General features: G+C 36.1%; 1 protein-coding gene and 1 long non-coding RNA gene across 5 annotated transcripts in view; one reads left to right on the top strand and one right to left on the bottom strand.

Annotated features, from left to right (window-relative positions):
• The window catches only part of LOC136038777 (glutamine--fructose-6-phosphate aminotransferase [isomerizing] 2-like), a 70,380-nt gene extending 45,274 nt beyond the window's left edge, over positions 1-25,106 (bottom strand). For all 4 annotated transcript variants that reach the window (XM_065722149.1, XM_065722152.1, XM_065722151.1 and 1 more), the window contains exons 1-4: positions 24,916-25,106; positions 17,099-17,206; positions 14,713-14,802; positions 8,461-8,607 (exon numbers count right to left, since the gene is read on the bottom strand). In XM_065722149.1, coding sequence (XP_065578221.1) covers positions 8,461-8,607; positions 14,713-14,802; positions 17,099-17,206; positions 24,916-24,922 — 352 coding nt within the window. In that variant the 5' untranslated portion in view covers positions 24,923-25,106. The remainder of the gene's footprint in view (positions 1-8,460; positions 8,608-14,712; positions 14,803-17,098; positions 17,207-24,915) is intronic.
• On the top strand, positions 150-27,920 carry LOC136038778 (uncharacterized). The gene is made up of 2 exons (XR_010620299.1): positions 150-215; positions 27,694-27,920. It is a non-coding gene; the product is annotated as an uncharacterized LOC136038778 (long non-coding RNA).

Genomic DNA, 27,920 nt, shown 5'->3' with positions numbered 1-27,920 from the left:
CAAAGAGATTTCGTGTACAACAGGATTTTCTTTGTTAATACATATCGTTACTAGCCAAAATGTTTAGGAGAGAGCCAGAGATTTTAGAGACGGGCTGGTCTTTTGTCGACTTTTTTTTTTCAACAACTAGTATAATGTTCGTTTCGAAAAGGATACGTAAAATAACTGTACAAGTCGTTAAACCGCTGCATTTACCGATGGAGATGGTTATTTTGGTATGTGTTATGTCATTATTTTCATGCTCTTTATTAAACCAAATAGAAAATTGTGGCATCATCTGTAAAATCATAGTAGAAGTCGGTAAAATTGCTGCGCTTACCGACCAAGAGTACTATCCCCTCAATGGTTTTAAACCAGCACATAGGGGTGTAAACTATTGGAGCTACAAGCCCCTCAAGACGTTATTACGAGCACCTGTGCAATACTATAGCACGTATCTTAGACAGGTTTTTATTCTTCCCATCCAATTTCATCCTGATCTCTCCGCTTTAAGTATTTTCTAAGATTTCCCGTCCCCCCAACTGCCCCCCCCCCCCAATTAAGCTTCATCTGGTTGAGATTTAAAATAAGAGATCTGAGTTACGAGGTTCTTCTAAATATGAAGTTTCATGAAGATCCGATCCCTCCTTCGTAAGTTAAAAATACTTCATTTTTCTAATTTTTCAGAATTACCCCCCCCCCCCCCAATAGAGCGGATCCGTTCCAATTATGTAAATCACGTAGCTAAGACTTCTGCTTATTTTTCCCACCAAGTTTCATCCCGGTACCTCCAATCTAAGCGTTTTCCATGATTTTAGGTTCCCCCCCAAACTCCCCCCAATATCACCAGACTCGTCGGGATTTAAAATAAGAGCTTAGAGACACAATATCCTTCTAAATGTCAAATTTCATTGAGATCCGATCACTCGTTCGTAAGTTAAAAATACCTCATTTTTTTTCCACAATTGACCCCCCCCCCAACTACCCCAAAGAGAGCGGATCCGTTCCGGTTATGTCAATCATGAATCTAGGACTTTTGCTTATTTTTCCCACCAAGTTTCATCCCAATCCCTCCACTCTATGTGTTTTCCAAGATTTTAGGTGTCTCTCTCCCAACTCCCCCCCCCCCCAATGTCACCAGATCCAGTCGGGATTTAAAATGACGGCTCTGAGACACGATATCCTTCCAAACATCAAATTTCATTAAGATCTGGTTAACCGTTTGTAAGTTAAAAATACTTCATTTTTTCTATTTTTCCGCATTAACCAGCCCCCCCCCCACTCCCCCCAGATGGTCAAATCGGGAAAACGACTATTTCTAATTTAATCTGGTCCGGTCCCTGATACGCCTGCCAAATTTCATCGTCCTAGCTTACCTTGAAGTGCCTAAAGTAGCAAAACCGGGACCGACAGACAGACCGACAGAATTTGCGATTGCTATATGTCACTTGGTTAATACCAAGTGCCATAATGAACAAAAAAATAGAATTAAGTTGTATGTCTTGTGCCCCAATTTTCCTATATTTTGAGCAAACTTAGATCATTCTCTAAGAAAACACCTCTAAACATTCTGTAAGAAGTATTTTCCTATGTTTTGAAGAAGATTATATCATTCTCATTGACAACATCTCTAGAAATTCTCTAAGAACCTCCCTCCTAAATGCTAGGATCATATCGCTAAGAAGTAAAGAATCGCTTCGTCTGGGTTTACAATACCCTTCTCAAGCATTACTTAGCAAGCAGGTGCAATTCAAATATAAACGAACTCTAGTAATCAATTTTCCCCACTGCATCTCAATTTTTACAGGCATAAGAAACACGTAATCAATAGCTTAATCATTCTAGTAAGCGGAAAAGGGAATTCTCCGCGTGTTGACTTGGTTATTTCGTAAAAACAAAGAAATCCGAAGAAAAAAATCTCTTAAAGTAATATGTAACACCGACGTGTGTACCGTCATTACATAACACCTACAAGTAAGATTGCGTCACATCCCAAGTGTGCATCACCATTACGTAACACCCCACGTATGCAGTGCCATTACTCGATATCTCACGTATGCGTCGCCATTACGTAACATCCACGTGTGGGCTGTCATTATGTAACACACACGTGTGCACTGTCTTTACGTAGCACCCATGTGTGCCCTCCTCAGTTACAGCCGGGACTTCCCCTTGAGCCTCTGAAATCTAGCATGTCACGCGAAATTGCGTCACTCCCAATAAATATACTATGTCACGTAAGATTGCGTGACCCCCAACTCCAATTACGTAGCATGCTGACTTTCGTCGGAATGACGGGATAGGGATGCGTTTAAAACTAGGGCTGTGGTCGAAATAACGGGATAGTGACGTCTTAAAAAAGAAGGCTGTCATAGAATCCATGAATAGGGCTGTCATAAAAACTTATGACAAAACATGCACCTGCTGGCTGTCGTCGGAATGACGGGATAGGGATGCGTTTAAAACTAGGGCTGTGGTCGAAATAACGGGATAGTGACGTCTTAAAAAAGAAGGCTGTCATAGAATCCATGAATAGGGCTGTCATAAAAACTTATGACAAAACATGCACCTGCTGGCTGTCGTCGGAATGACGGGATAGGGATGCGTTTAAAATCAGGATTGTCTTGAAACCCATGGATAGGGCTGTCATAAAAACCAATGAGGTAACATGCGCCTGCTGGTTGTAATCGAAATGACGGGATAGGGATGCGTTTAAAATTAGGGCTGTCGCCGGAATCCATGGATAGGGTTGTCATAGAATCCAGGGATATGTGTCATAAAAACCTATTACGTAACATGCAAATCCAATGACGTAAGTGTACTATACATGTGCGCTATAGTATTGCACAGGCGCGTAATAACGTCTTGAGGGGCTAGTATCTCGAATAGTTTACCCCCTATGTGTCGGTTTAAAACTACTGAGGGGATACTACTACCAAGTTCAAGATTTTTGAAGATGAGATATCAGTAATTTCGAGGTCTTTATTTAGCCGAGCAAAAAATGTTGGCGGTGTAGGAAAAATTGGAGTACTTCGCGCCACGATTATACCTACTCATTTTTTTATGAGTTCCCAAACATTGAGTCCCCCCCTCCCCACATACATGACGACCCTGAGTATGAGTGCATATATATTCATGCTATTGAAGGGACATCAGAGGTTAAATTCATAAGGGAATATGGAATTTCACATTTTGTAGATGGTGGCGTTAGGCCTTTCAAACAAATTAAATTTCATTGGATAATATCCATCAAGATGGTACCCCCTTCTGGGGAAGTTTAGTTTATGTCTTTCAATTTTTCATGTGCTAATATCAATGATATTAAAACATGAAAAAGCATGATTTTTGATCCGAGGCTCTTTCAAACGTCGAGGAAGCTACAATTCCCTATTTAAACCCCCGTTTGGCTACTATTCTCTCCACCAAACCCTGTTTTTAAGGATCTAGGCGTTTACACTCCCCCCCCCCTGGGAAATTCCTTCACACGCAAAATTGAGCCACTAACGAGGAAGTACAAAATATGCACCTCAAGGTGTCGATCTGTCCTAAAGGGTAACAAAAGAGCCAGATATTAAAAACAGTTTTGGGACAGGGGCTGGTAGGTCTCCGATCACTTTCGACTTATAAACAAAGGACTAGAACTGTCGATTTCTGATCGAATGAGCATCCTCCGAAGTTTCTATGACCACGAGGCGGAGCTGGTGCTGAGGAAGGGGCAGCCCCTCCTATGAAAAAATTCTGCTTCTTTTGGGATTCACTGTTACTCCATACTTTCATAATAACAGCGTAGACCAGAAATATTCCCAGAAATCAAGAGAGATTAAATATCAATTTCTACCTCCCACTCTCCCATGCCCCTTCCTTAGAACTAGTTCTGTATTTACCTGAAGATTCAATAAGGGATGAAAATGTTTGTCCAACTTGTAAAAACGTCATGAAGTGCAAAAAAAACCTTTTTGATGTTTTTAAAAGTTTGTGTACCCCACCCCTTCAAAAGAAAGTCCTGGATACGGCCCTCAATCTCCACCCTCTCCTCGTCTCCTCCTTAGATCTAATTCTTTATTTCTCCAAATTGAATAAAACTTACAATAAGTTTCCCCCAGGGATGGTCGTGCGAAGGAGGGAAGGGGGTTTTACCCTTGCGACCACTCTAAAAAAGCTATTTACGACTTTTATCATTATTTCTTATATAAGATTTCTATTCTTCATATCCCCCCCCCCGATACGTTCCTACGGGTATACCTAGTATACAACTATCAGTTGCAAAAGTACAGTTAGCATCGGTGTTGACAAAATAGTTAAAATCTTGCCATCTTTCACTTTTACCCTTTATAGCATAGTGAAAGTTAACTCAAAGTCAATGCCCATGGTCAAGGATATCTTTAGCAAGTAGACTTCTGTAAAAGTACAAGACAATTTTGGCACCTATAATATTAATTGGCCTTGCGACAGTTCAAACGCCTTTTCTCACTGTTTAATAGTCAATTATGTTATTACTATTTGATTATGGAATATACACGCTTTTGACGAGCCCAATATAATTACAAGTCATGGATATTATTCAATTGATAACATAAGGACAGGGGTGTAACCAGAACCTGTATAATAAATGATGCCTTAAGATATAAGGAACCTGATATCTGAAACGATAAATCTGTCGGGGATATTTCAGTATGGGGATGATAAAATTGAATGAAAAGTATATAGAACCAAGATCGTTCAAAACAACCCTCACTTTAGATGAAACCGGGAAATATCCTCCCCCCTTTTTTTTGTTTCAGGGACACAAAATATAATATATATAGAGAACTATGAAACATTGCAAAGATTTTGATTGGAAGGAGACATGAACGTGCACTGGATTTTTTTTATGGCAAATTTTAGTAGGGGAGGGAGGTGAAACGCCAATTAATTCATAATAGAGAAAGATGCGTCAACACTGAAATGAATACGGATTCCTGGTACTAAATAAATCAAGCTTCATGAGGTGCAACGGATTTTCTAAGATTGCCTAAAGTCCAGTTCGTATCCATGGTTTGCCGGATATCAGTGTCTACGTATAACCGTAGACAGTTATAAATTCCTTTCTTTATAAATTAAATAAAAAAAACAAGTTTTTTCAACTGAAAGTAAGGAGTGACATCAAAACTTAAAACGCACAGAAATTACTTCGTATATGAAAGAGGCTTCTTCCTCATCAACGCCCCGCTCTTTACGCTAAAGTTTGACTCTTTTTCTCAATTCTTCTTTCTAAAACAGTAAAAAACTTTAGCGTAAAGAGCGGGGCGTTGATGAAGAAGAAGCCTCTTTCATATACGAAGTAATTTCTGTGCGTTTTAAGTTTTGATGTCACTCCTTACTTTCAGTTGAAAAAACTTGTTTTTTTTATTTAATTTCTGAACGTTTTTGAATCAATGCATGTTTTGATTTTGGCTCTCCGCAGAGGAATAATCAAAACGAAATTTGTATATTTTTTTTTTTTGGCTCAATGGCTTTCTCATAATTTTGATTGAATGATTTTGAGAAAAAAAGAGCGGGGGACGAAGCCTAGTTGCCCCCCGATTTTTTGGTTAATTAAAAAGGCAACTAGAACTTTTAATTTTTTACGAATCTTTTTATTGGTAAAAGATTTACGTAACTTATAAATCAGCTTACGTAAAGAACTTTTGTATTCTCATGTTTTTATTACATATATGAGGGGATTCGCCCCATCGTCAGTACCTCGCTCTTTACACTAAAGCTTAAATTTTATCCCAATTCATTAAGAATGACCCCCTGAATCACAAAAGCCGTAGAATAAGTAGTTGAAATTACCGAAAATACTTTAGCGTAAAGAGCGAGGTATTAGAAGGAGGTGAGCCCCTCATATGGGTAATAATTTCTGTTTGTTTTAAGTTTTATTGCTGTTCCTTACTTCCAGCTGAAAAAGCTTTTTCTCTTTTATTTTTTAATTGTTTTTTTTTTAAATAATGCTAGTAAATCCTGCTCTCCCTTCATGGAAATTTTCTTCTCCCATTACAAATTCTCGAAGGAAAGTTCCCCCAGCATATCCCCCTCTTCTCAACCCCTCCCCCAAACCAAAAAAATCCTCCTGAAAACGCCTGTATACTTCCCAATAACCATTACTATATGTAAGCACAGGTCAAAGTTTGTAACTTGTTGCCCCTCCCACGGGGACTGTGGGGGAGTAAGTTGTCCCCAAAGACATAGTTATAAGGTTTTTCGACTACGCTGAATAAAATGGCTATCTCAGAATTTTGATCCGTTGACTCTGGGAAAATAATTAGCGTGGGAGGGGGCCTAGGTGCCCTCCAATTTTTTTGGTCACTTAAAAAGGGCACTAGAACTTTTCATTTCCGTTAGAATGAGCCCTCTCGCAACATTCTAGGACAACTGGGTCGATACGATCACCCCTGGGAAAAAAAAAACAAAAAAAAAAACAAAAAACAAATAAACACGCATCCGTGATCTGCCTTCTGGCAAAAAATGCAAAATTCCACATTTTTGTAGATAGGAGCTCGAAACTTCTACAGTATGGTTCTCTGATACGCTGAATCTGATGGTGTGATTTTCGTTAAGATTCTATGACTTTTAGGGGGCGTTTCCCCCTATTTTCTAAAATAACGCAAATTTTCTCAGGCTCGTAACTTTTGATGGGTAAGACTAAACTTGATGAAACTTATATATTTAAAACCAGCATTAAAATGCGATTCTTTTGATGTAGCTATTGGTATCAAAATTCCATTTTTTAGAGTTTTGGTTACTATTGAGCCGGGTCGCTCCTTACTACAGTTCGTTACCACGAACTGTTTGAAAGCCCTGACCAAGTTTGATCTAAAGTAAGAACGGCTAGAAATCGAGCATCTCTGTGAACAGGGCTTTTACCTGGCCTTCGGTCAATCCTTGACGGGGTCCCCTTTCAACTCCCAGAGATCAGGGTGTCAAGTTTTGCAAATCCTTTTTGTTTGACTTATTCATGGGATAACTGCTAATTCCGCAATCCATTGAGAGGTTCACTTTCATTTGCTATAACCAACCAGTTCTGGGTGCGAGTTAAATGAAATTCCTTGAACACATGCATGTAATTTCAAGACTGACTATGATGCTTATCGGAAATGTTGAAAATCGATTGGGAGAAAGTCTCCTTATAAAATTTGATAAGAGAACAGAAATTGAAAACTAAACATCACCTTTATATATAAAAAATTGGATCGTCTTATAAAATTGGTTAGTAAATTAAAGCGAAAACTAGAAACAAAAATAGCTACAGGAGATATACGTAAACATAAGCCATAATGTTCGGTTACAGTTTGTGTACCCAAAACGAAAGGGCATGTATATATTTTCAAAATTTTGCAGCAATGGAGAGCCCCTCCCCCCTGTGTGGAGGGCATTTCCCTAAGATTTTTTTTTCTGACCTATATTTTGTAGGATACTTTTTTAGGTACTTGTCCATTATGCAGAACACACCCAGGAGTTTGGATCTGCATGATTTAACAAAAACCAGTTTAGATTTCTGTATTCGGAGACAATTAGCTTAGGCCCATTGAAAAAACTACGTTTAAGGTATATTCTAATTAAATATTTAATATATAGAGTGGGTGTTTTAGTTAGGTTACATTTTGCATGCAGCCCCTATATACTTAACATCCACCACCCACCCTCAATGTGCAAATATATAGTCTAATTATATAACGAAAAAAGAAATCACCAATGCAACAGCACAATATGTATATATATATATATATATATATATATATATATATATATATATATATATATATATATATATATATATATATATATATATATATATATATATATATATGGCACTTTCATTGAAAAAATACCTAATTTCTGGGAATTGATGCCACTGTTTAATAGAAGAGCACATAAGGTTTACAATTTGTTCAAGCATTTTTCCCAATCATGACTGGGACTCTCCCACGTTATACGAAGTGAATCCTCTCCCCTGCAGCCAGCGGGAAAATATTCAGTGGAATCTTCACTTATTTCTTATATGTATTTATACATAAAGAAATAACGACGTAAGTCACTGCAGCTTCCCCAAATAAATCGCGGATACATTTTGATGAACAACTGGTAAGACTAAAGGAATAAAAGAAGAATTAAAGTTATGAAGATAAAGGTGTCAACTTACTTTAAATTCACATTGGTATGACAAAAGCTCGGGGAAAGACGAGGTAATGCTAATATTGGCCAAGCAACAGTTTTACTTCGGGGTGGGGCCAAGCACGGGAATTATATTAGGAGGAGGGGGAGGGTAATTATACAGAATTATTTAACAAAACCTTTTTCACGTTCAATTTATCAATTAATATTAAAGGGAGCTCTTTGCACAGTTATTAGTTACAGTTCTTAAATATTAGATCCTTTAGCCCCAATATTCTGCTTATTACTAATTCTCCGGAGTTCCAGAAACCACAAAACCAACCATAGCAACAATAACGTCAATCTTACCGTTGTGGACAACAACAAAATCGTTTTCTTCTCCTGACCTGTGAGGGTGAGAATTGACTTCGCTGGGAACACCGTGTGTCGCCCAACGAGTATGTGCGATCCCCAAGTGGATATCTTCGGTTTTATCAAAAGCTAGGCCTTCACCATCTAGAGAAAAAAAAAATAATTAGCACATTTCACAAATTAATTAATAGTATTCCAGTTTGATTTTGTATCCAATCCAGAGATAACTAATCTTTTAGGAATGTACTCGATCAGGAATTTTCCGTACTAAACTTTCTTGAAAACCCATCCTAAAAAGAAAAAGTAAGAAACCAGTGCACACGCCAAGTGACAGCATGTCTGAGGTAGCAATTATTACTACAAATATTTTCCAAGTGGAAGTCATTCATCAAAACTTTTTAATGTGTGGATATGCTGAAATGTATAGAAGTTGCCGGCAAAGTTTAATACAGGTGTTTACCCTTATTGTCGGTACGATGAACAACTAAACAGTCCGAAGGCTATGCCTTTTTTAAATAGTAAATATAGAAAAAAAACTCATTTTCAAAATTAAACAAAAATAGAAAAGAAAAAATGTCGCAAATCCACGATTATAAGTGAAAACGAGAGGCACAAACCGGATTCGGTTTTAATTAACATAGATATCAGATTGATCTAAGTTACAAATGCATAAATGAAAAAACTCGGTGAGTTGAAGAAAACGAGTTTAAAAAATCAAATTATGTAAATCACAATGAGTTTTACGCCTTTCGTTTTCACTTATATTCATAAATTCTAAAGAAAAAATTATCTTCTAGTTTTTAGTCAATTTTGAAAAAGAATTAGAAAAAAAATTATTGTTCTTGACTTTTTAATCTTCTCTAAGATAAAAATTTGTCAATGATAAAATTTGCAAGTAATTGAACATTCCGAAGTTGTAAAAAATGGCTCACAAATTTATCAGTTTTTTGTGACTAAAGTACGAACATACAACTGTAAGTTGAGAAAAATGAGTTGAGAAAAATAGATTGTTAGCCTCCACATGCAACATTTCTTGCCAAAGTACCCAGAACTAGCCCAAGACTTTTCGTACATTTCCACTGTTCGGTTTTTCAAAACTTATATGTTTCTGCTTAACTCTCCTTTAGAAAAGGTGAAAAAAAATTTTGCTACCGAAACTTGACTTAACGGATTTGAGATAAATAAAGAAAACAACATCACTTTTTGGAACAATTGGTCATTAGCTAAAGTAATTTTTTTTTCTCCTACTAATTCACGTCTTGTATCTTAACAACTTTTGAATCACTATATCAGCGGTGTTGTTTATGCCTTCCCTGCCTTTATTATGTTTGTTTTTTTGTTGTTTTTTTTAAGACGGAGAGCTACATGGAGACATGAGAGAACCGATCACTAGTATACCGGCACATACACAAGGTTTTCTTTTCATGGAGGGGGGAGGGGCTAGTAATAAAAAACTCACTTTTCTATACCAGAGGTGTTTTTTATTTCTCAACTGCCCTTATTGTATTGTTGTTGTTGCTTTTGAAGAAGAGCTGCATGCAAAAGGATAGGGCCAAATAGCAGCATACATACATTTAGGCATTTTTTTCAGGGGGGGGGGAATAAAAAAAAATCAGTCGCAGAACCTAAAGTGCCCAGAAACTTCACTACCAATGGCCTCAATTCACGAAAACTTAAGAGAGGGGGTCAAAATGTATTTTTCAAAATCTAAAAAGGAGGGGGCAAATTTGTCGGTTTTGTCATTTTTAAATGAAAATATTGGAAAGGGTATTCTTCAATGAAAATACCCTATAAAAGGGTTTTTCAAAATCCGGCGGGGAAAAAATAATCTATGGGACACGAGCTCTCCTTAATTGACACAAACTGCACTGACTGTAGCTATTTTTGTCCTAAGTATATGTAATCCTGTGCCGTTTTCTAAGGATAGAAAATCTTTGCCTTCTCTCTGGAATTTACAGTTTTTGCGTGCAATGTTTAGGTTCAAGAGTTATAATAACTGAACTTGAAACCATATTTATAAGAAAGAGACAATTTTCCCAACGAAACTCTTCGAAAGGCTGAAAACTTTTTCGTATTTTGATGCAAAAAAAAGGAAAAAAATACCAATGAAGACTCAAATTTAGCATGTGTGAATTTAGTGATTTTTCTCTCAGCTATTCATTTTTTTACAATGTGTCTAGTATTTGTTCCCTAGCTACTTTTCGCTTTGTGTTTGCTTTTTTTTCCAAGAAAAATTAATTCCTGAGGATTTTTGTCCCTTTTCAATGCAATGTCGAAAGTCATAATAATATCACTTGAAATCACGCCAAAAATAATCACCTAAAGGAAAAAAACAAGAACTTACCTCAAGGAAACCCTTCAAAAGACTGAATATAGTTTTGTTATTTTGAAAAAAAAAAGAAAAAGAAAAAGATCCCAATTTAGCAGCTGAGGACTTAGGGATTTTTTTTTTCTCACAGCTTTTTATTTTGTGACAATGTGACTAGTTTTTTTTCAAGCCGGGGACGACCCCGACTTTTTGTTTTGATGTTTCTTTTTTAAGAAAATTTTTTAAGATTCCCTAAGCTTTCCATTCGGTTTCAACGGAGAGTCAAAAACCGTACTAACCGAGCTTGAAATCACTCCAAAAGGTAAAGAATGATTTTCTCAAAGAAACCCTCCTAAAGACTGAAAACATTTCGTCATTTTGACAAAAAAAAAGAAGATCCGAATGAAGATTTAGCAAAATTAACAGTTGTTCGTTTTGATGATCTTTTTCTAGGCTATTTATTTTCAGAGCATTCAGAGACAAATCTATTCATTTGTTTTCTGTTTGTTTGTTTTTTGGAGAGGACTGGTTCCCCAAGCTATCTTTGCGGCTTCAACACAACGTTAAAAGTCATACGAACAAGAGCTAAGAGCTCATATGGCACTTGTGACGAGGCAAGAAGAGCTAAGAGCCAAGAGCTCATATGGTATGAGCTCTAACAAAGTTCTAAGAATCAATAGATTGATTTAAAAGGAAAATCAGAGGCTTAATGCCGGTCATGATTTAAAATAAGAGCTCTGAGTCACGATGTCCTTCTAAATATCAAATTTCATTAAGATCTGGTCACCCTTTCGTAAGTTGCAAATACCTCATTTTTCCGAATTTGCCCCCCCCCCCATAGAGCGGATCCGTTCCAATTATGTCAATCACGTATCTAAGACTTCTGCTTATTTTTACCACCAAGTTTCATCCCGATCCCTGCAATCTAAGCGTTTTCCATGATTTTAGGTTCCCCCCCAAACTGCCCCCAATATCACCAGACCCGTCAGGATTTAAAATAAGAGCTTTGAGACACAGTATCTTTCTAAATGTCAAATTTCATTGAGATCCGATCACCCGTTGGTAAGTTAAAAATACCTCATTTCTTCTTATTTTTCAGAATTAACCGCCCCCCCCCCCAACTACCCCAAAGAGAGCGGATCCGTTCCGGTTATGTCAATCATGTATCTAGGACTTGTGCTTATTTTTCCCACCAAGTTTTATCCCGATCCCTCCACTTTAAGTGTTTTCCAAGATTTTAGGTTTCTCCCTCCCAACCCCCCCCCCTAATGTCACTAGATCCAGTCGGGATTTAAAATAACAGCTCTGAGACACGATATCCTTCCAAACATCAAATTTCATTAAGATCTGATTAACCGTTCATAAGTTAAAAATATTTCATTTTTTCTATTTTTTCAGAATTAACCGGCCCCCACTCCCCCCCAGACAGTCAAATCGGGAAAACGACTATTTCTAATTTAATCTGGTCCGGTCCTTGATAAGCCCGCAAATTTCATCGTCCTAGGTTACCTGGAAGTGCCTAAAGTAGCAAAACCGGGACCGACAGAACAACAGAATTTGCGATTGCTGTCACTTGGTTAATACCAAGTGTCATTAAAAAAAAGGGTTCAGAAGGGTTTTCAAGGAAACCCTTCTAAAGACTAAAAACACCTTCGTAATTTTGACAAAATAAAATTCCAAATAAAGATTCAGCAAACTTAATCGGTTTACATTTTAATCATTTTTTTTTCTCTCAGCTACTGAAATTCGAACAATATCTCTAGTACTCTTTTTTTTAGGTAGAGACAAGCCTTTTTTCAAATAATAGTAAACTTATTCATGAGGATTTCTGTTCGACTTTCAACGCAACGCCTGAGATGGCTAAGAGCTAAAAATATAGCATATCTATGTAATAAGGCGAAACAGAAAATAAGCTGCTTCATAGGTAAAAGACATACAGCCAACAAGGTCGGCCGGCGTCCCCCCTCCCCCTGAAATTATCCAAATAACAGCTTTGCTTTCATAATAACAGCGTAGACCAGAAATAACCCAGAAATCATAAGAGAGTGGATATCAATTTCACATTTTTGATGCGTTTTTAAAGTTTCTACAAGAACGGAGGGGGGAGGGGTACCCTCCTTACAAAAATTCTGGTTACAATCCAGGGGATTATACATCAATTTCTACCTCAACCCTCCCATAGTATCTCCCTTAGAACTAATTCTGTATCTATCTGATGGATCAATGAGAGCTGAGATGTTTTGGCATTAAAATGCACTCTTTGAGGCATTTCCCTCCCTCTCTATCTACAAAACAATCATAGAACCCCATTGCAGAATTTTAAATGCTTTCTTAAGTTTTTTAATTTGTTCATTGTTTACAGATAGTATTTTATTATTTGGAAACATTCAGACATCTTTCGCTGGGGAGTTTTCTGAAGGGGGGAGATTATCTGGGAGGAATTTTCAATAACGAGAAATGTTTGGGAATAATTTCCTTTTTAGTAGGGATGTATTTTCCACGGGGGGAAGGGGGTATTTTCCGCGGAAAGGTATTTTCCGGCGGGGAGGGGGAGGATGTAAACGCCTAGAACCTTGTAGCAAACTGATTATGTCAGTTTTATAGAGTATTTAATGAAACTGGTTCTATTTATGAATAAACAGTATTATTTTCATGTCATAAACTTTTCCACAAATTCTCGATTTGGCTGTCGTTTTTAAGAAGAAACATAAATCGCTTTAAAATGCTTGTAAATTCCAACTGATATTGAACCTTAATTAAATCGAATGCTATTGGAAGAAATCAAGTCATTTTCTTCAATTAACAGTCACATTGCGGAATCACAGGTAGCCTAATGTTATTTTCAAATTTTAGAGTACACCGAATTATGCTTCTTCTTAAAGATTAACGTAAATTTCAAAGACCTTCCAAAACTTGTGGAAAAATATATTAAACCGTAGAATCCAAAAACTTGACTTTTAAACCATATACTCTACAAGCAAAATTAGTTAACATACGAATCTAAGACAGAGTACCCTCGCGCTTGAATGCTTTTAATCTTATACATAAATTTAAATTAATCACCTAATTAGATACAGAATACAGTACATGTATGATAGAACCCCTACCAAATATTACTTTTGCATGTTTCTCTAACGCTCAATCCTAATGAAATATACCAAAATAAGATAAAAATATAATACTTTAAAAACAAATTTCGGCTATATATTTGCACATTAGGGTGGTGGTGGGGGTAAAGTATAGTGGGTCTGTGTGCCTAATGTGTTAGATACAATTTTTCAGCATATTATGCAGTAATCATTGTTTTCTAACTTTACACTGTCCAAATACTTTACCCCCCCCCCCCCTACCTAATGTGCAAATATATAGCCCAAGTTATATATTTTGTATCTAATTCTGTCACTTCTCTTTGTCTTGTCTCGCGTGAAGCTGAAAGAAACTAACAAAAAAAATGGTACTATTATGCGTCAATGGATGAATAACTTGGGCGGTAGGGGGATTAGCATACAAGTACCCAAAATACTTTATGTATTACCATTAGCCACATCAACCGACAAGAGCCTACTCATCTTAATTCAACTAGAGTGTGAGGAGACGTTGGCTATTGCTTATAATTGAGGAGGTTCTAAGGTAAGGTCAAACGAATTTGAATAGTCCCATATTTTAAACCTTGATTGGGTTGTATTTGAGAAAATTTAAACCAGTCAAAGGACCAAAACGTTTTGGATGGATGATTTTTAAAAGTGATTTCTGTGGTCATCTGTTATCTTCGTTTCTTCAATAGAAAGTTCTTTAAAAGTCCGCACAGAAAATATAGGAGGTTCCAAGGTTCAATAAATACATTAATAAATAGAATAATAAACATTAAGTTTTACTTTGAACTGGAATAAAATAAAAGAAATAATATAAGAAGATACAATCTAATAGTAAAGAATACTTACTGTCAAGAATCTCATTTTCAAGGGCCTGGACTTTCCCTCGTTTTTTGACAAGAACTATCCCCTTACCATCAGCTGAATCGATTCCAACTCCTAAAAAAATCAGTGTCATCAAACAATCTGCACCAAAAAAGATATTTAATGAAAATGACGACTAATTTATGCTTTTTTTCCCATTGGTCCCATTCTTAAAAACTTGGAGCTGACTACCTTTCCGAAAAGCTCTAAATCAAGCTTGACATTTTAGAAAAATAAACGAAAGTTGTATTGATGCCTCTAGAAATGACAATCATTAAAACAAGCTACGTACAAGAAAATTTTTAATTGTTGGTGATTTTTAAATTAATTAATTAAATTAATTTTGTTAATCATGTTATATAAATAAATAATAATTAATTAATCATAATTAATTGAATTAATCAAATGAATAATATTCTATTTAAATTCTGATGTTAAAATTTATAATTGTTTCTTTTGGTTAAACTAAATCCACCAACAGAAAGAAAAAAAAGGAAAAAGCTTTAAAAAAAATCTTACGGATTGGACAAAAAAAAATCAGGGGGAGGGTTCCAACCCGGTAATCCCCCATGGATACGATCAAAGCTAAAAGTCTAATATATCATAGGAAAAAGAAGATTTTATTATTACTCCATAGCTGAGATATAGTTTTATCCTTCTACCCAGTATTTTTAATTTGGTTTTCAGGGTCTTTAAGGGTTGAAAACTGGTAGAAAGTGATTGCAAAGAGGACAATTTTCCTATATTTTAGTCGGATTTACATCCTTCTCCAAGAAAAATTCTAAGTAAAACAGTAATTCTGGCTCAGTGAATGAATAAGTCTGAGACTAATGAATCCAATGAATTGATATCTTGTTCTTCTTCTGCAATTTATAGCATCTGTTTCGTCGCAAATTCGCTTGTTTCATAGAGAATTAAGTTCAAAGACATGGTTTTTGGACCTTTCAACTATGCTGAAAAAAAGGGTTATGTAAAAATTTTAATTGGAAGTATTTGGGAAAATGATGGGCGAGGGGGGGGGGTTGCCCTCCAATCACGTTTGATTATTAAAAAAGGCACTAGAACTTGCCTGAAGTCATGAACTACTTAAGATACGGTCTTCTATAGAAATTAGTCTCGTAACATTGCCAAATTGGTGACCAATGACCCGAACTGATGTTCAGGTGAAGATGTAGCTTTACAAGCAAATGCCTTTTGAACATTTTTGACCATACTTGGTTTTAGATCTTTTCTCTGCACCCCAATAGCTTCTGCATAGAGTTTAAAGATCTATGCATGCAAGGGTCATATATTTCGTATTTCGAAAAATAGCCTATGTAAATCCAGTATATAATTATTTTTTATTGCTAGTGTTTTCGGTTGGTTCCTAGGCTAAACATCTCGAGTTAAGTTGAAAAATGAATACTAAATATTTGAAGTACCAAATACATCAAAATGAAAACATTTTTTGCTTGCAGTCACCATCTTAGGTATTCATACCTGAAAACTGAAATTTCCTAAGATTTTTCTGTCGGTTTTAACATTTTTTTTTCGTTGCCTAAATTTTTTTACTGTACGACCACACTGAATCATAAACACTGTACGGCCACACTGAAATTCTTTTGCCCATTTCTGAATATACTTTTTTGCCCATTTTCTGCAGATTTTTCATACACGTTCCTCATATTCAAACTTGTTGCTCTTTCAGTTCAAACTGTATAACGGCCTACGAAGTGCTTTTTCGTACAAAATTAAGTTCCCAAGTTTTCGTATTTTTAAAAAACCTATACTGTTGTTTAGGTTTCCACTTAACCAATTCAAAGAATCAAATTTCATTTTAATTGCCCTTGGCACTTTAAAGTAAAATTTCTGGTAAACAAATTATTTATTAACAGCCGCAAGAACACAAATTGTTTTCATTATTGGAAATAAACAGCAACATTTTCAAAATCAACTGAGCATTCTTTTACTATTTTCAATCAAACTCAGGTTTACTCCTGTAATTTTCATTGTTTGAAAACCTTTTCACTGTCTCATCAACTCTGAATTTTTCCATTAAACACAACAAGATTTCTTCACTGCCTTTTGGAGGGAAAGGGGTGGGTAATTCAAAAGAATGTAGCTTATCATTTCTTATTTTAGGTCAGAAATCAAGTTAACAACATGTACAAAACCTGTATGACAAATTAATTTTTCTTCTCTTGTAAACTGTACAAAAAAAAAGGTTGTTTTCATCCACATTGTTGATCAACAAAACTTTTATTGGTTGCTAGAACACGATTTTTTATCAACAACGTCTCACCAGAACAGATTGTTCATCAACAATATTGCAAGAAAAGGCAATGTCACAAAAATGGTAACACTCAAATGTCAAAAAAAAGATGGCACATACCTGCTGAGTCATAACCTCTGTATTCAAGTCGTTGTAGTCCTTTAATTAATGTTTCTAGAACATCCTTTCGGGTTTTGGGAGTCAGGTAATTGAGATAGGCGAAGATTCCTGAAAAAAATCGCATATAAAATAGAGGTATAAGCCTAGAATTGGTCCTATTGAGGAGTAAACATGTTAGAAAATAATTCTTACTTCATAATATGCAAAAAACTTGTAGTTAATAAATTTCGAAAGTAATTACACTATACTTAATCCTCCCCCCTAATTTCCCACAATATATAGCCTAAATAGTACTTACCTGTTATAGCGCCAATTATAAGTTCTTCATCTAAGTAGAACCGGTTTCTCAGACACATCATAATGAAATATCATAAAAGATAATGAAAATATAGTAGCCTACTTTAGAAACAAATTTGGGCTATTTAGCCCAACCTGGTCTAGATACAAAATATGTTAGCTACAATTATTCTGCACATTATGAAGTAAAAATTGTTTCCTCACTTTATCTCCACCCCAACCCCTAATGTGCAAATATATAGACTGAATTAAATATTTCTCTTCTATTCTGTCACTGTGTCTTGATCCCATACTAAGCTGTGTCTTATCCCATACTAAGCTGAAATAAACTATAAAGAAACTGGTTCTGCAGTCTGGCAATGGATGAAGAACTTAACATAGGCACTATAACAGATAAGTACTGCATACCTATGCATTTTCCATGTAGTTTCCTGTGTCTTAATTTCGTCAGTGTTGGTTCAATTTATAAGTATACAGAGTAACGCATCGCAACATGCATGAGACATATTTAATTTGGGCTCTATATTTGCACATTAGCGAGGGGGTGAAGGTAAAGCATAATTCAATCACTTTCAAAAGTTGTTCCTACAATTTTTCTGCATATTAAGAAGCAAGAATTATTTTCTTAAAATGTTTCCTTCTCAATAGCCCAGATTCTAGATTTATACCAAAATAAAGAACATATTAAAATCCAAAATAAACATAACTTGTTTCACTTTATAAGCAGATGGCTTACATTAGCTCAAACTATTACCTTAAATTGCAGCTTGGAGCAATCTAAGGATTTCCTCCTTGTAGGCTCCGTGAAGAATTAAAGACGAGTTGAAGACTCATGGGCTGCCCAATCATACTTCCACCCTACATCACTCCATTCAGCATGCACTCTTGATTTGAAAGTTTCAAGACAAGTTGCAGAGATAGCATATTCTGACAGTCTATTCCAAAGGCTGGTGACTCTGTTTGAAAAGAACTGATTTCTCTGGTGGAGTCTGCATGACGTCTTAGACAGTTTCTTTGAGTGACATCTGGTAGAAGAGGTGGTGGCAAACGAAAATAAGTCAGGGACAATGTTTGTCGAGATAAGTTTGAAGGCAGTTATGACATCACCACGTTTGCGCCTATATGTTAGGCTTGGTAGTTTGAGGCAACAATGACACTCACAATAGTGAACTGTTTGGAATTTGCTAATCAATTTTGTTTCTCACCTTTGGACTGCTTCTAGGATGAATTTGTCATTTTTATAAAAAGGGGATGCAAGTGTAATGCCAACTTCAAGTTTTTGGTTGAACAAGAGCTTTGTATAGGGTTGTCATGACTCCTGGAGAGCAACTGCTGATGATTCTTTTTATTGTTCCTAGGGTCTGGTTAGCTGACGAAGCAGCAATAGCAGCATGAGAATCAAATTTAAGTTTCTCATCAATCAAGACATCCAGATCTCTATCCTTGGGAACAGCCTCAAGTGGTAGGTCGTTGAGAGTGTACCCAAAACGCAAGTTTTTTTTTCTCCAAATAAAGGACATGGCATTAGATGTGTTGAAGCTCAATAGCCAGGCATTTGCCCAATTATTAAGCTCATTTATATCACGTTGAAAAACATCTGCATCAAGCTGGTTTCCGATACCACCAATGAGTTTGGAATCATCTACATATAAAGTTAAATAATTGTGTGCTACACTAGGGGCATCATTGATAAAAATACTGAAGAGGGTAGGGCCAAGGATAGTACCTTGCAGCACACCACTCTTGACTGGTGATGGATTTGAATAAATAGGTATTCCAGCTGCTTTTGCTATTTGCATTTAGAAATAAAGAAAACAGCTTTCTAAACTACCCTAGTTAGTTCTAAACAATCATGTACTGGTTCAAGTAATACTAACAAAGAACGTAATACAAGAATAACAAACAAAAAGTAAGAGCAAACAATTCAAATGAGCTCATTTTCTCCCCTTCTAGTTCTGTACCAAGAATACAGATTCATCAAACTGTGGAATTCTGAAAGTTGGAAAGGAGATGAATGGGCTTTTAAAAGGCTTAATGTTGACATTTTGGCTATGGGAACTTTGAGTGTATTAAGTGGTGTTGATTGGGGAGTGTAGGGGGCCTATACATCCTCTAGATTCAACCCCCTTGCGTTTTTTTTCTTTTTTTAAATCTATACAATTTTTTAACAAGTGCAAACAGCCATTATACTAAGGCTGCAAATATGGCAATCATGGAAACCAGGGCCCCCCAGATTTTAAAAGCGCCTTTAAGGGGGATATTTTCGCTGAAAAATGTTTTATTTGGTATTTTCATTGAAAAAAAAATAACAAAAATAAACCCTCTGAAATACATTTTGCCCCACCCCTTTCTAAATTCTTATGAATTGATGCCACTGTGTATCTTCCCATTACCCAATTGTTGGTAAAGTAAAGAGCAGGATGATATTTGCAAAAGGGCATAACAAATTGATGAGAACCAACCCAACCTAATACAAATTCTGTAAAAAAGAAGAAATAAATAAAAAAACACAATGTCTAGACAAAGAGGCTTGAAAATGGCTCTCATTACCCAAAACAATCCATAGAAAATTCCCCTGGAAAATATCTAACAAATCCTCCACCTTCTTCCAGAGCACCAACATTTCGAAGCATACTTGACTGCTGGCATCACTGTAGCTTCTAACATTCCAATTTTGGTTTGCAAACTTATCATTCTATGCTGCTTTTAACATCTCCACTGTATCCACCATTTCTCCTAATAATACTACCGAGTTATCAACTTGATCAATCTTTCTTATTCCTTACATCACCTCTTTGTGTTCATTTATTCCTAGTCTCAGCAACTTAGTCTTCTTAAAATTATTTTTCTAGCCTTTTCCTGAACCCTGAACTTTCAAAATCTCCAAAAATATGTGATTTTGTTAATATTTTCATCTAGGACACTCAAAGAATCAGCATAGCCAAAGCCTGAGAGTTTTAATTTCATATTCCATTTCATGCTCTACCACAGCCTTTGCTATGGTCCTTAGGACAAAGTCCATCAAAATAATCCATAAAATGGAAACAGAACGCCATGGGTAGCCTCTTGTTCTGGTGGTACTACCTAACTGAAAGGAAGATTATCCAGAATTTAGAACCTTCTAGGCCATAATAATTTCCCTTTTTTCTGTCAGTAGCTGATGCAGATCTTTGTACAGACTGCAGAGCCGACTAGTCTGTCTTCTTGAGAGGGTTGACATGTAATTTTCATTGATTTGTGTGTGTGTATTATGTTGTCGGCATTGTCATAATTTCTTTTTAATATGTTTAGTGTGACAAGCTTGAAAGCTTACCGTATTTTGACTTGACTTAATGCTCCTGCTGAAAATGCTTCTGGCGTCGAGAGTGATGCTACATGGTGCCTCCATTTGGACCGGTCTCTTGCAAGGATGTGGACATCCTCCTGAATATTTGCCATGACTAAGAAGGCACCTGTCGTGTCCTTCCATCTGGTTGGGGGACGACCTCTTGGGCGTTTCCCACCGTGCAGCACGGGATCAAAGTCAAAAATCGTTTGTGCGGGAGTGTCAGGGGGCAAGCAAAGGAGATGTCCGTACCAGCGTAGTGTTCGTTGGGCGAGTTGGACTGAGAAGGGCGTTTGACCAGTTAACGCCAGGAGGTTCTTGTTGCTAACAAAATCGTGCCAACGTAGTCCTTCAGTGCGGCGAAGGTGTTTTGTTTGAGCTATATTTACAGTGCTAAGCACAGACCAAGTGGCTGGCCAAGTTTCGGCTCCTTAAAGAAGCACGGATCCCACCAAAGCATTGTATATGCGCATCTTGGTCCTATGGCTGATAGAAGGTTTCCTCCAAAGGGCGTTTAGTCTTCCCACTACTGCTGAGGCTTTGGCAATTCGGTGCATTAGATCTTTAAGGATTGATCCATCATTTGAGAGGATAGAGCCAAGGTATGTAAATTCCTCAACAATCTCAGCTGGTTTGTCACCAACCATTAGGACTGGCGGGGGACATGGCAAATTATGGGGTTCAACAAACATCACTTATGTCTTCTGCCAATTAATCGACAGCCCTATCTTTAAGGCTTCATCAGCAAAAATTTGTAGGGTTTCTGTGAGCTTTGATGGTGAATCGGAGACAAGAGCAAGGTCATCAGCATAGTCAGCGTCTGAAAGTACTCTATCACTGTAATGCAACCCAAACTGGAGGCGGTTTATGGTCCGAGTCATAATGTAGTCGATGACACAATTAAATAGTTCTGGGGCAGCAGCACAACCCTGACAGACTCCAGTACTGATTTCAAAAGATGAGCTGCATCTGCCATTGACTTGCACGCAGCTCTCAGTCCCTTTGTGGAGCCGCTCGAAAAGGTTGCAGTACTTTGCTGATAGTCCCGTTGTTTTCCATATGAGCCAGAGTGATTGCCGGTCAACAGAATCGAAAGCAGCCTTGAAATCCACAAAGGCAACATATGCTTTTTGTTGAAATTCTCGAGTCTTTTCTATCAGCTGCTGCATTGTGAATATTTGCTCCACAGTGGACCTTCCTGGCATGAAGCCAGCCTGTTGGATTCTTTGTTGGCTTCTGAGGAAAGTGGTACAGCGGTCCAGGAGGGTCATAACGAAGAGCTTCCCGGGCACAGATTTGGTATTAATAAATAAATAATACATGCCAAATATGAATTTGGGGTGGATTAAGGCTTTGAAAAGTTTCATTATTCTAGGGGGGTCAATGTCCTCCCTCTGACTGATTGCCCTGGAACAAGTCAGTTCCAAGTGCTTTCTACTAGCCTATTAAAAAAATTACTGAGATGCAAATTTAAGGAGCCCAGAAGTATGGTACACTGATGTCATCTACCTTGGGGCAATTTGAAATTTTCAAGTTCTTTATTGTGTGAGCTTTCAAATCACAGGTATTTCTTGGATTTAGTGGACAGTAAGCTAACCTGTTTTTAGCATCTGTGTACAGTTGGAGCATCCAAAAAGAAAACACTTTACAATTAAATCTAGTCTATTTTGAACAAAAGAATGGCATAATCAAGAAAGGAAAATGCATGGGGAATATTTTGGTTAATTTTCTGATTAACTCATTAATGAGAGAAAAAGACGTACCTTTAAAATCTGAATTTTGTGCTAAATCCCAATTTAACACTCCTTTGCATCAGAAATGAACTTTACCCTCATTTTTCCTATTTTGTAAAAATACACCCTGAACTGTGTAGATGCAGTGAATTTTCTATAATTTTGAAAAACTGTTAAATCAATTTGAAGGAAAGCAACTTGCAAAAATTTCAGTGCTGCATAGGACTACAACTCAGGGTATATATTTGCACATTAGAAGTGATAGGAGTAAAGCTCATTTCTAATATGAATGTGAATGAATGTTATATTTGGATTCAGGGTGAAATCCAGAACCTAGAGGTGTTTCCTTCTCAACTGCCCCAACTGTACACTGATATCCTATTTTTACTTAATTTCACCAACAAAATTGCAAGACTACCAGGTAACTGATTCATTAGCCTACCTTAGCTCATGGGCATAATTTGCTATACAGCAGGAAAAGCAACTGCCCCCTCCCTAGCTGAAATTTAGTTTCTTCAAGACACTTGTCAAAACTAAGATAGGCCTACATAATTCAAGCATCCATAGAAAGAGATCAGTTGACTTTAGTATATCTTTTTTGGCAATATGACTCTTTGACTTGGGAAAATTAGCTCCTCCTTCGCCCCCCCCCCCCAGAATTTGACAAAATGATGTCCTTGTCAACAAAATCTACATATTTTGTTGATTTTTTCCTTAAATTGTTTCTAAGGATTCCATTTTACAAGCCAATTTGCTGACAGAATCAGAAGTTTTGAATAAAGAGACTATCTGAGGTCTGGGTTAAGCCCAGGCCTAGTTTACCTCTATTTTTTAAGAAGGAAGGGGTGCAGATAGCCAAGGCTTACTTCAAAGGAAACTCACATGTTTACAACATGGGTAAATATTTAGTTTCATCACAAGCTGTCCAAACTGGAAACTATGCTGCAGAGCAGCATAGTTTCCATTTTAGAGCACTTAGAAATGCTAATTCTAGATGCACATCCATTTTTTAGCTTTCTAAAATCCCCCTTCAACAAAATAAAAATGCATAAAGTGGGCAGGGTTTTGAAGCCAAGGGAAATGTTTGGGCTGTACATTATGAATGAAATTATATTTTAAATACTATTTCCAGTCATCACTGATAATTTCTGTATACTAGGATGTCAAAAGATAATTAAAAAAACTTACACATCCATTAATGATAATTGTCTACTTTCACTTCCAAGTTGAAACTAGCCAGTGAACTGGTGAAAAAATAAATATTATGTTCCTGCTCTGTTGATTTGAAGAAATGCCTTCTAATGCAATGGAGATTATCTACAGTTTTTCAGTTTGAGATTGAATTTGTTTTAAAAGATTATTTGGCTATGGGAAGGCCTTGATGAAACAAATTTGGTTGAATAGTGATTCTTGCAAGTGGATATTACCTATAGAGCAAAGCAAATTAGTCCATGAGCCTTGTGGGCAGCAGGGTGAGTCTCTATTCTATATTTATTGAATAATTATTTTTCCTGAAGCCTGAAAGAGCAAACGAAAAGTAGGGTACAACAAAATTGTTTTCAGCTTCATAGCTTTGCTCAATCCCATTTTATAAGGTTTTAAAGATATGCAAATACATTTCCTAAATTTTGAAAAAAAATATAGATATGGGTCAGAATTCTACTCAAATAACATGAATTGCATTTTCAGAACTAAGGGCAGAGAAAAAGCAACTGGTAACTGAAGATTAAGGTAAAATATTGTTTTATCAAAATTTCAAGATACAGACCTGTCATGTAGGCAAATTTCAGGGCTCTCTAGAGGGAGAAGGAGTAGAGGTGGGTACTTTAAAATAGCCTACCTCCCAGGATATACTTTAGCCTGTAGACCCATCCCTGAAAGTTTCATTTTCCTAACCTAACCCCTTTCCAAGATAGCAAGAAGTCACTAAACTAAAATTTTACTGAACTTTCTTCTGTAGACCTACCCCTGAAAATTTCCGTTCCCTAACCCAACAATTTTCCAAGATAGCAAGCAGTCAATCAACTAGAATTTTACCCATACTTTAGCCTGTAGACCCATCCCTAAAAGTTTCAACTTCCTAACTTAACTCTTTTCTGAGATAGCAAGAAGTCAGTTAACTAGAATTTTACCAGGTCATAAAATATGAATGAACAATTCAACTAATCAGAATACAGACCTTGCCCCACTGTCTGCAGGGCTCATGGACTAATTTGCTTTGCTTAATAGGGAATATTCACCCACAAGAATCACTATTCAACAAAATTTGTTTCAACAAGGCCTTCCCATAGCCAAAGAATCTTTTAAAACAAATTTCCAAGTTTAGACAGCTTGTGACAAAACCAAACATATACCACAACATAAAGTCTGGATCCATCCCTGAAAGGCTCATTTGCCTAATTTAATTAGACTTGCTTACATTGCAAGTTAGCAAACTCTACAGAATTTCTAGGCTGACTTACCACACATTTTGGGTTAGGAATTAAAATTCAGTCCTCACGAATTCAAAGCTAGTAGGATACTGATCTGAATTTGAATGGACTGCCAACTAATATTAGTGGTTTATCAGCCTCCAGCTAAAATGCTTTTACAGTTTTGAATTATTCTATCCAGTTTGTTTGCAAACATCAAAGGATGCCGGTTATTGATACCACGCCTAAGATGCAGCATTGTCATTTGCAAAGAATTGCTCATATTCTTCATGTTTTCGGCTATCCAGCGATCACGTAAATGATTATCGAATTAAAAAGAAAACTGAATGTAACCATACTTAATTTAAATAAACCTTAACAATAACACAATAAAGGATTATGCGAAATATTTCACCCTAAGAAACTGTCTGCAAAGAAAGAAGCAAATCCTATTGAGAAAAATAAAACCCCCAGAGGGATGAGTCTTTTATGAATGAGCGAAAAAGTTGACTGCCACTCCAATGTTTTCCAACAGCTCTCGTTGCAAAATTTTGTATGTTGTGAGGGAGTGTGAATTGATATCCGAAATTTCTAGGGAACAAGATTGAAAGTTGCAATTAGAGTGATCAATTTTGGAAAGTATTTTAAAACCAAAAAAAACATTTATTAATTTACACTGCTTATTTCAGACAATACTTTATTTTAAGGACTATCAAAAAATATTGGTGTAGCAGCCAACTTTTTCACTTATTCACAGAAGGCTAATCCCTCTAGGTTTTTATCTTTCTCAATAGGATTTGCGATGCAAAACAAAAAAGAATCCTAAAGTAAATCATGAAAGCAAACAAACAGATAATCTATCGATTCAGGATATTTTTGATGGGGGGGGGGTTGGTATGAGCTAATTGTGCAATCATAATTGTGCTTCTCAATATTAGAAGCAGACGTGGGAAAAGAATTTTCCTTCTAGACTCCGGTATTTCCGAGGACCGAGGAATCAACATAAAACAAAGTACAAAAAATAAACAAATTCTACAGAAAATTGGGACTTCCAGAAAAAAAGGCCAAACAGCCCCTTTTCTGGATGTATGTCCGGTTTTAAAATGGAATTAAACCCATTGCAATTTTATAACATACCGTTGGCCAGGAACTAATTCGTCATAAAGTATGCTTTTTACAATTGCCTCTTTAGTCTAACAAATAATCCAAGTGTACATTTTTTACCAGTTTTTAAATAGACTTGGGACTACTCATTTTATGTATTAAAAATACCTCTACTGTTTGACTGGTGTTTTCAGAGCCAGTTAAACATTAAATTTTAGATCTTCTATTTCTCGTGTCTTCTGTATAAAAATAAATGAAACGTCTCAAACTCCAAAGTAATCTATTCCACAGAGTCTTATTTCAATCAGTGTTTTCGAAAAGGCTATAAGGCTAGAAAATAAACTATTCCAGAGAAATTCATAAAAAAAAAAATGTGTCATTAGTAAAAACCTTCTACCAACCATTTTTTTTTCTCCTATTATGCTAATTTTAAAATAATTTTGTTATTAGTTGAAAGTAACCTTCAATATTGAATAAGAATTAAAATATGTAGTAGGTACCTTACTACATCATTGGTATATTCAAACAAATAATAAGAACGACCTCTTTGGGTGTGTTCCAAAACTGAATTGTCAATAATGATCATTAATCGTCGGTCAACCCTATCTATGTATTTAAGACAAAATATGAGAAAATTTGGTTTCTTAATGCTTATGCTCCCTGTGCATGTTCTTTGTATGCTATGTCCTGCAGCCCTGAAATTTCGCTAATGGAACGTAACATGACATTTTTTTACCGTTCAATAGCTGAGATTCAGCTTTATCCATCTGCTAAATCACATTTTGAAATTTACTTTATTAGATTTTTAGATTAAAAATATGTTGAAAATTGGTTGAGAATCATCGAAAAAAAAAGTTTAAGAATTAATTTATAAACAAGCTTACATCAATCTTTATTAAAAAGTCTAAGTAATATTATAAAAAGCCTTAGTAAGGCCTATTCTTGAGTATTTCCCTAGCGTGTGGTATCCATCAAACCATTCTGACATAAATATATTCAGAACCATCCTTCGAACTATTAATTTGGACGCGAGTATATCCTTTACATTTCCGCATTACAGAGCTACTAGGTAACACCCTTACAAACCCCAGAAGTGAAATCTCCTGAAAGTGAAAAAAAGAATTGGCTCAAACAGTTTTGTTTCTCCCGTTTGTAATCGCTGGAACCACCTTTCAGACGATGTTGCGTAATTACAATTTTTTGACAGTTTCCGAGGTCAATACCAAAAAGTGATCTTTACCAGTGTCAATATGAGATGAGGATCCCAGGTTTAGTTCTGAAATATAAATTATTTATATTAGTTTCTCCATATGCTTTATTATACATTTGTATTTATACCCTACAAGTGAAAGCTTCCTGCGTATGGTCATAACAAATAAATAAAAATCATACTTCTGGTTTGGTGAATGAATAGACCTAAAATTAATAAACTCGTTGGCTTAAGCATCTTGCCGCGTTGGTGTAGGCTACGGTTGAAGGCTCGTTGAAAAATGGTATGTTTAAGGTTAAAAGCCTTAAAAATAGATTGGTGGATGATACCTTTACTAAGAAAATCAAATAGGTATAGTGTTTCGAATTTATGGTATTTTATTGAGATTTGGATCTAAAACTCTTAGCCATGAGCATCAGTTGTTATTTTTACTCGAAGTACAGGTGAGGAAAAAGAAAAATCAATAGCCCCTAGTGTCCTACTTATTCAAAAATTGTAAATGCTATACTTTTTAGGTGCTTTTACTCTTCGAGGGGGAGGAAGAGTATTTTTGTACTACATGTTTCTTGCTGTTTATGATGGAAAGGCAGGGGGGTCTTCATCAATAGAAGATTTACCTCTGTTATTCAAGACATATTGAAAAGTTGGCCCCATAAATTTTTGGATTTGAAAGACTTCCCTTTATGTGAAAGAGAAGTTTCAATTTATATGGAGTACAAATAAACTAAAGGCGTTGAGGATA

Source organism: Artemia franciscana, chromosome 18, assembly GCF_032884065.1.
Source record: "Artemia franciscana chromosome 18, ASM3288406v1, whole genome shotgun sequence".
Lineage (NCBI taxonomy): Eukaryota > Metazoa > Arthropoda > Branchiopoda > Anostraca > Artemiidae > Artemia > Artemia franciscana.
This window is presented reverse-complemented; position numbering and strand designations above follow the sequence as displayed.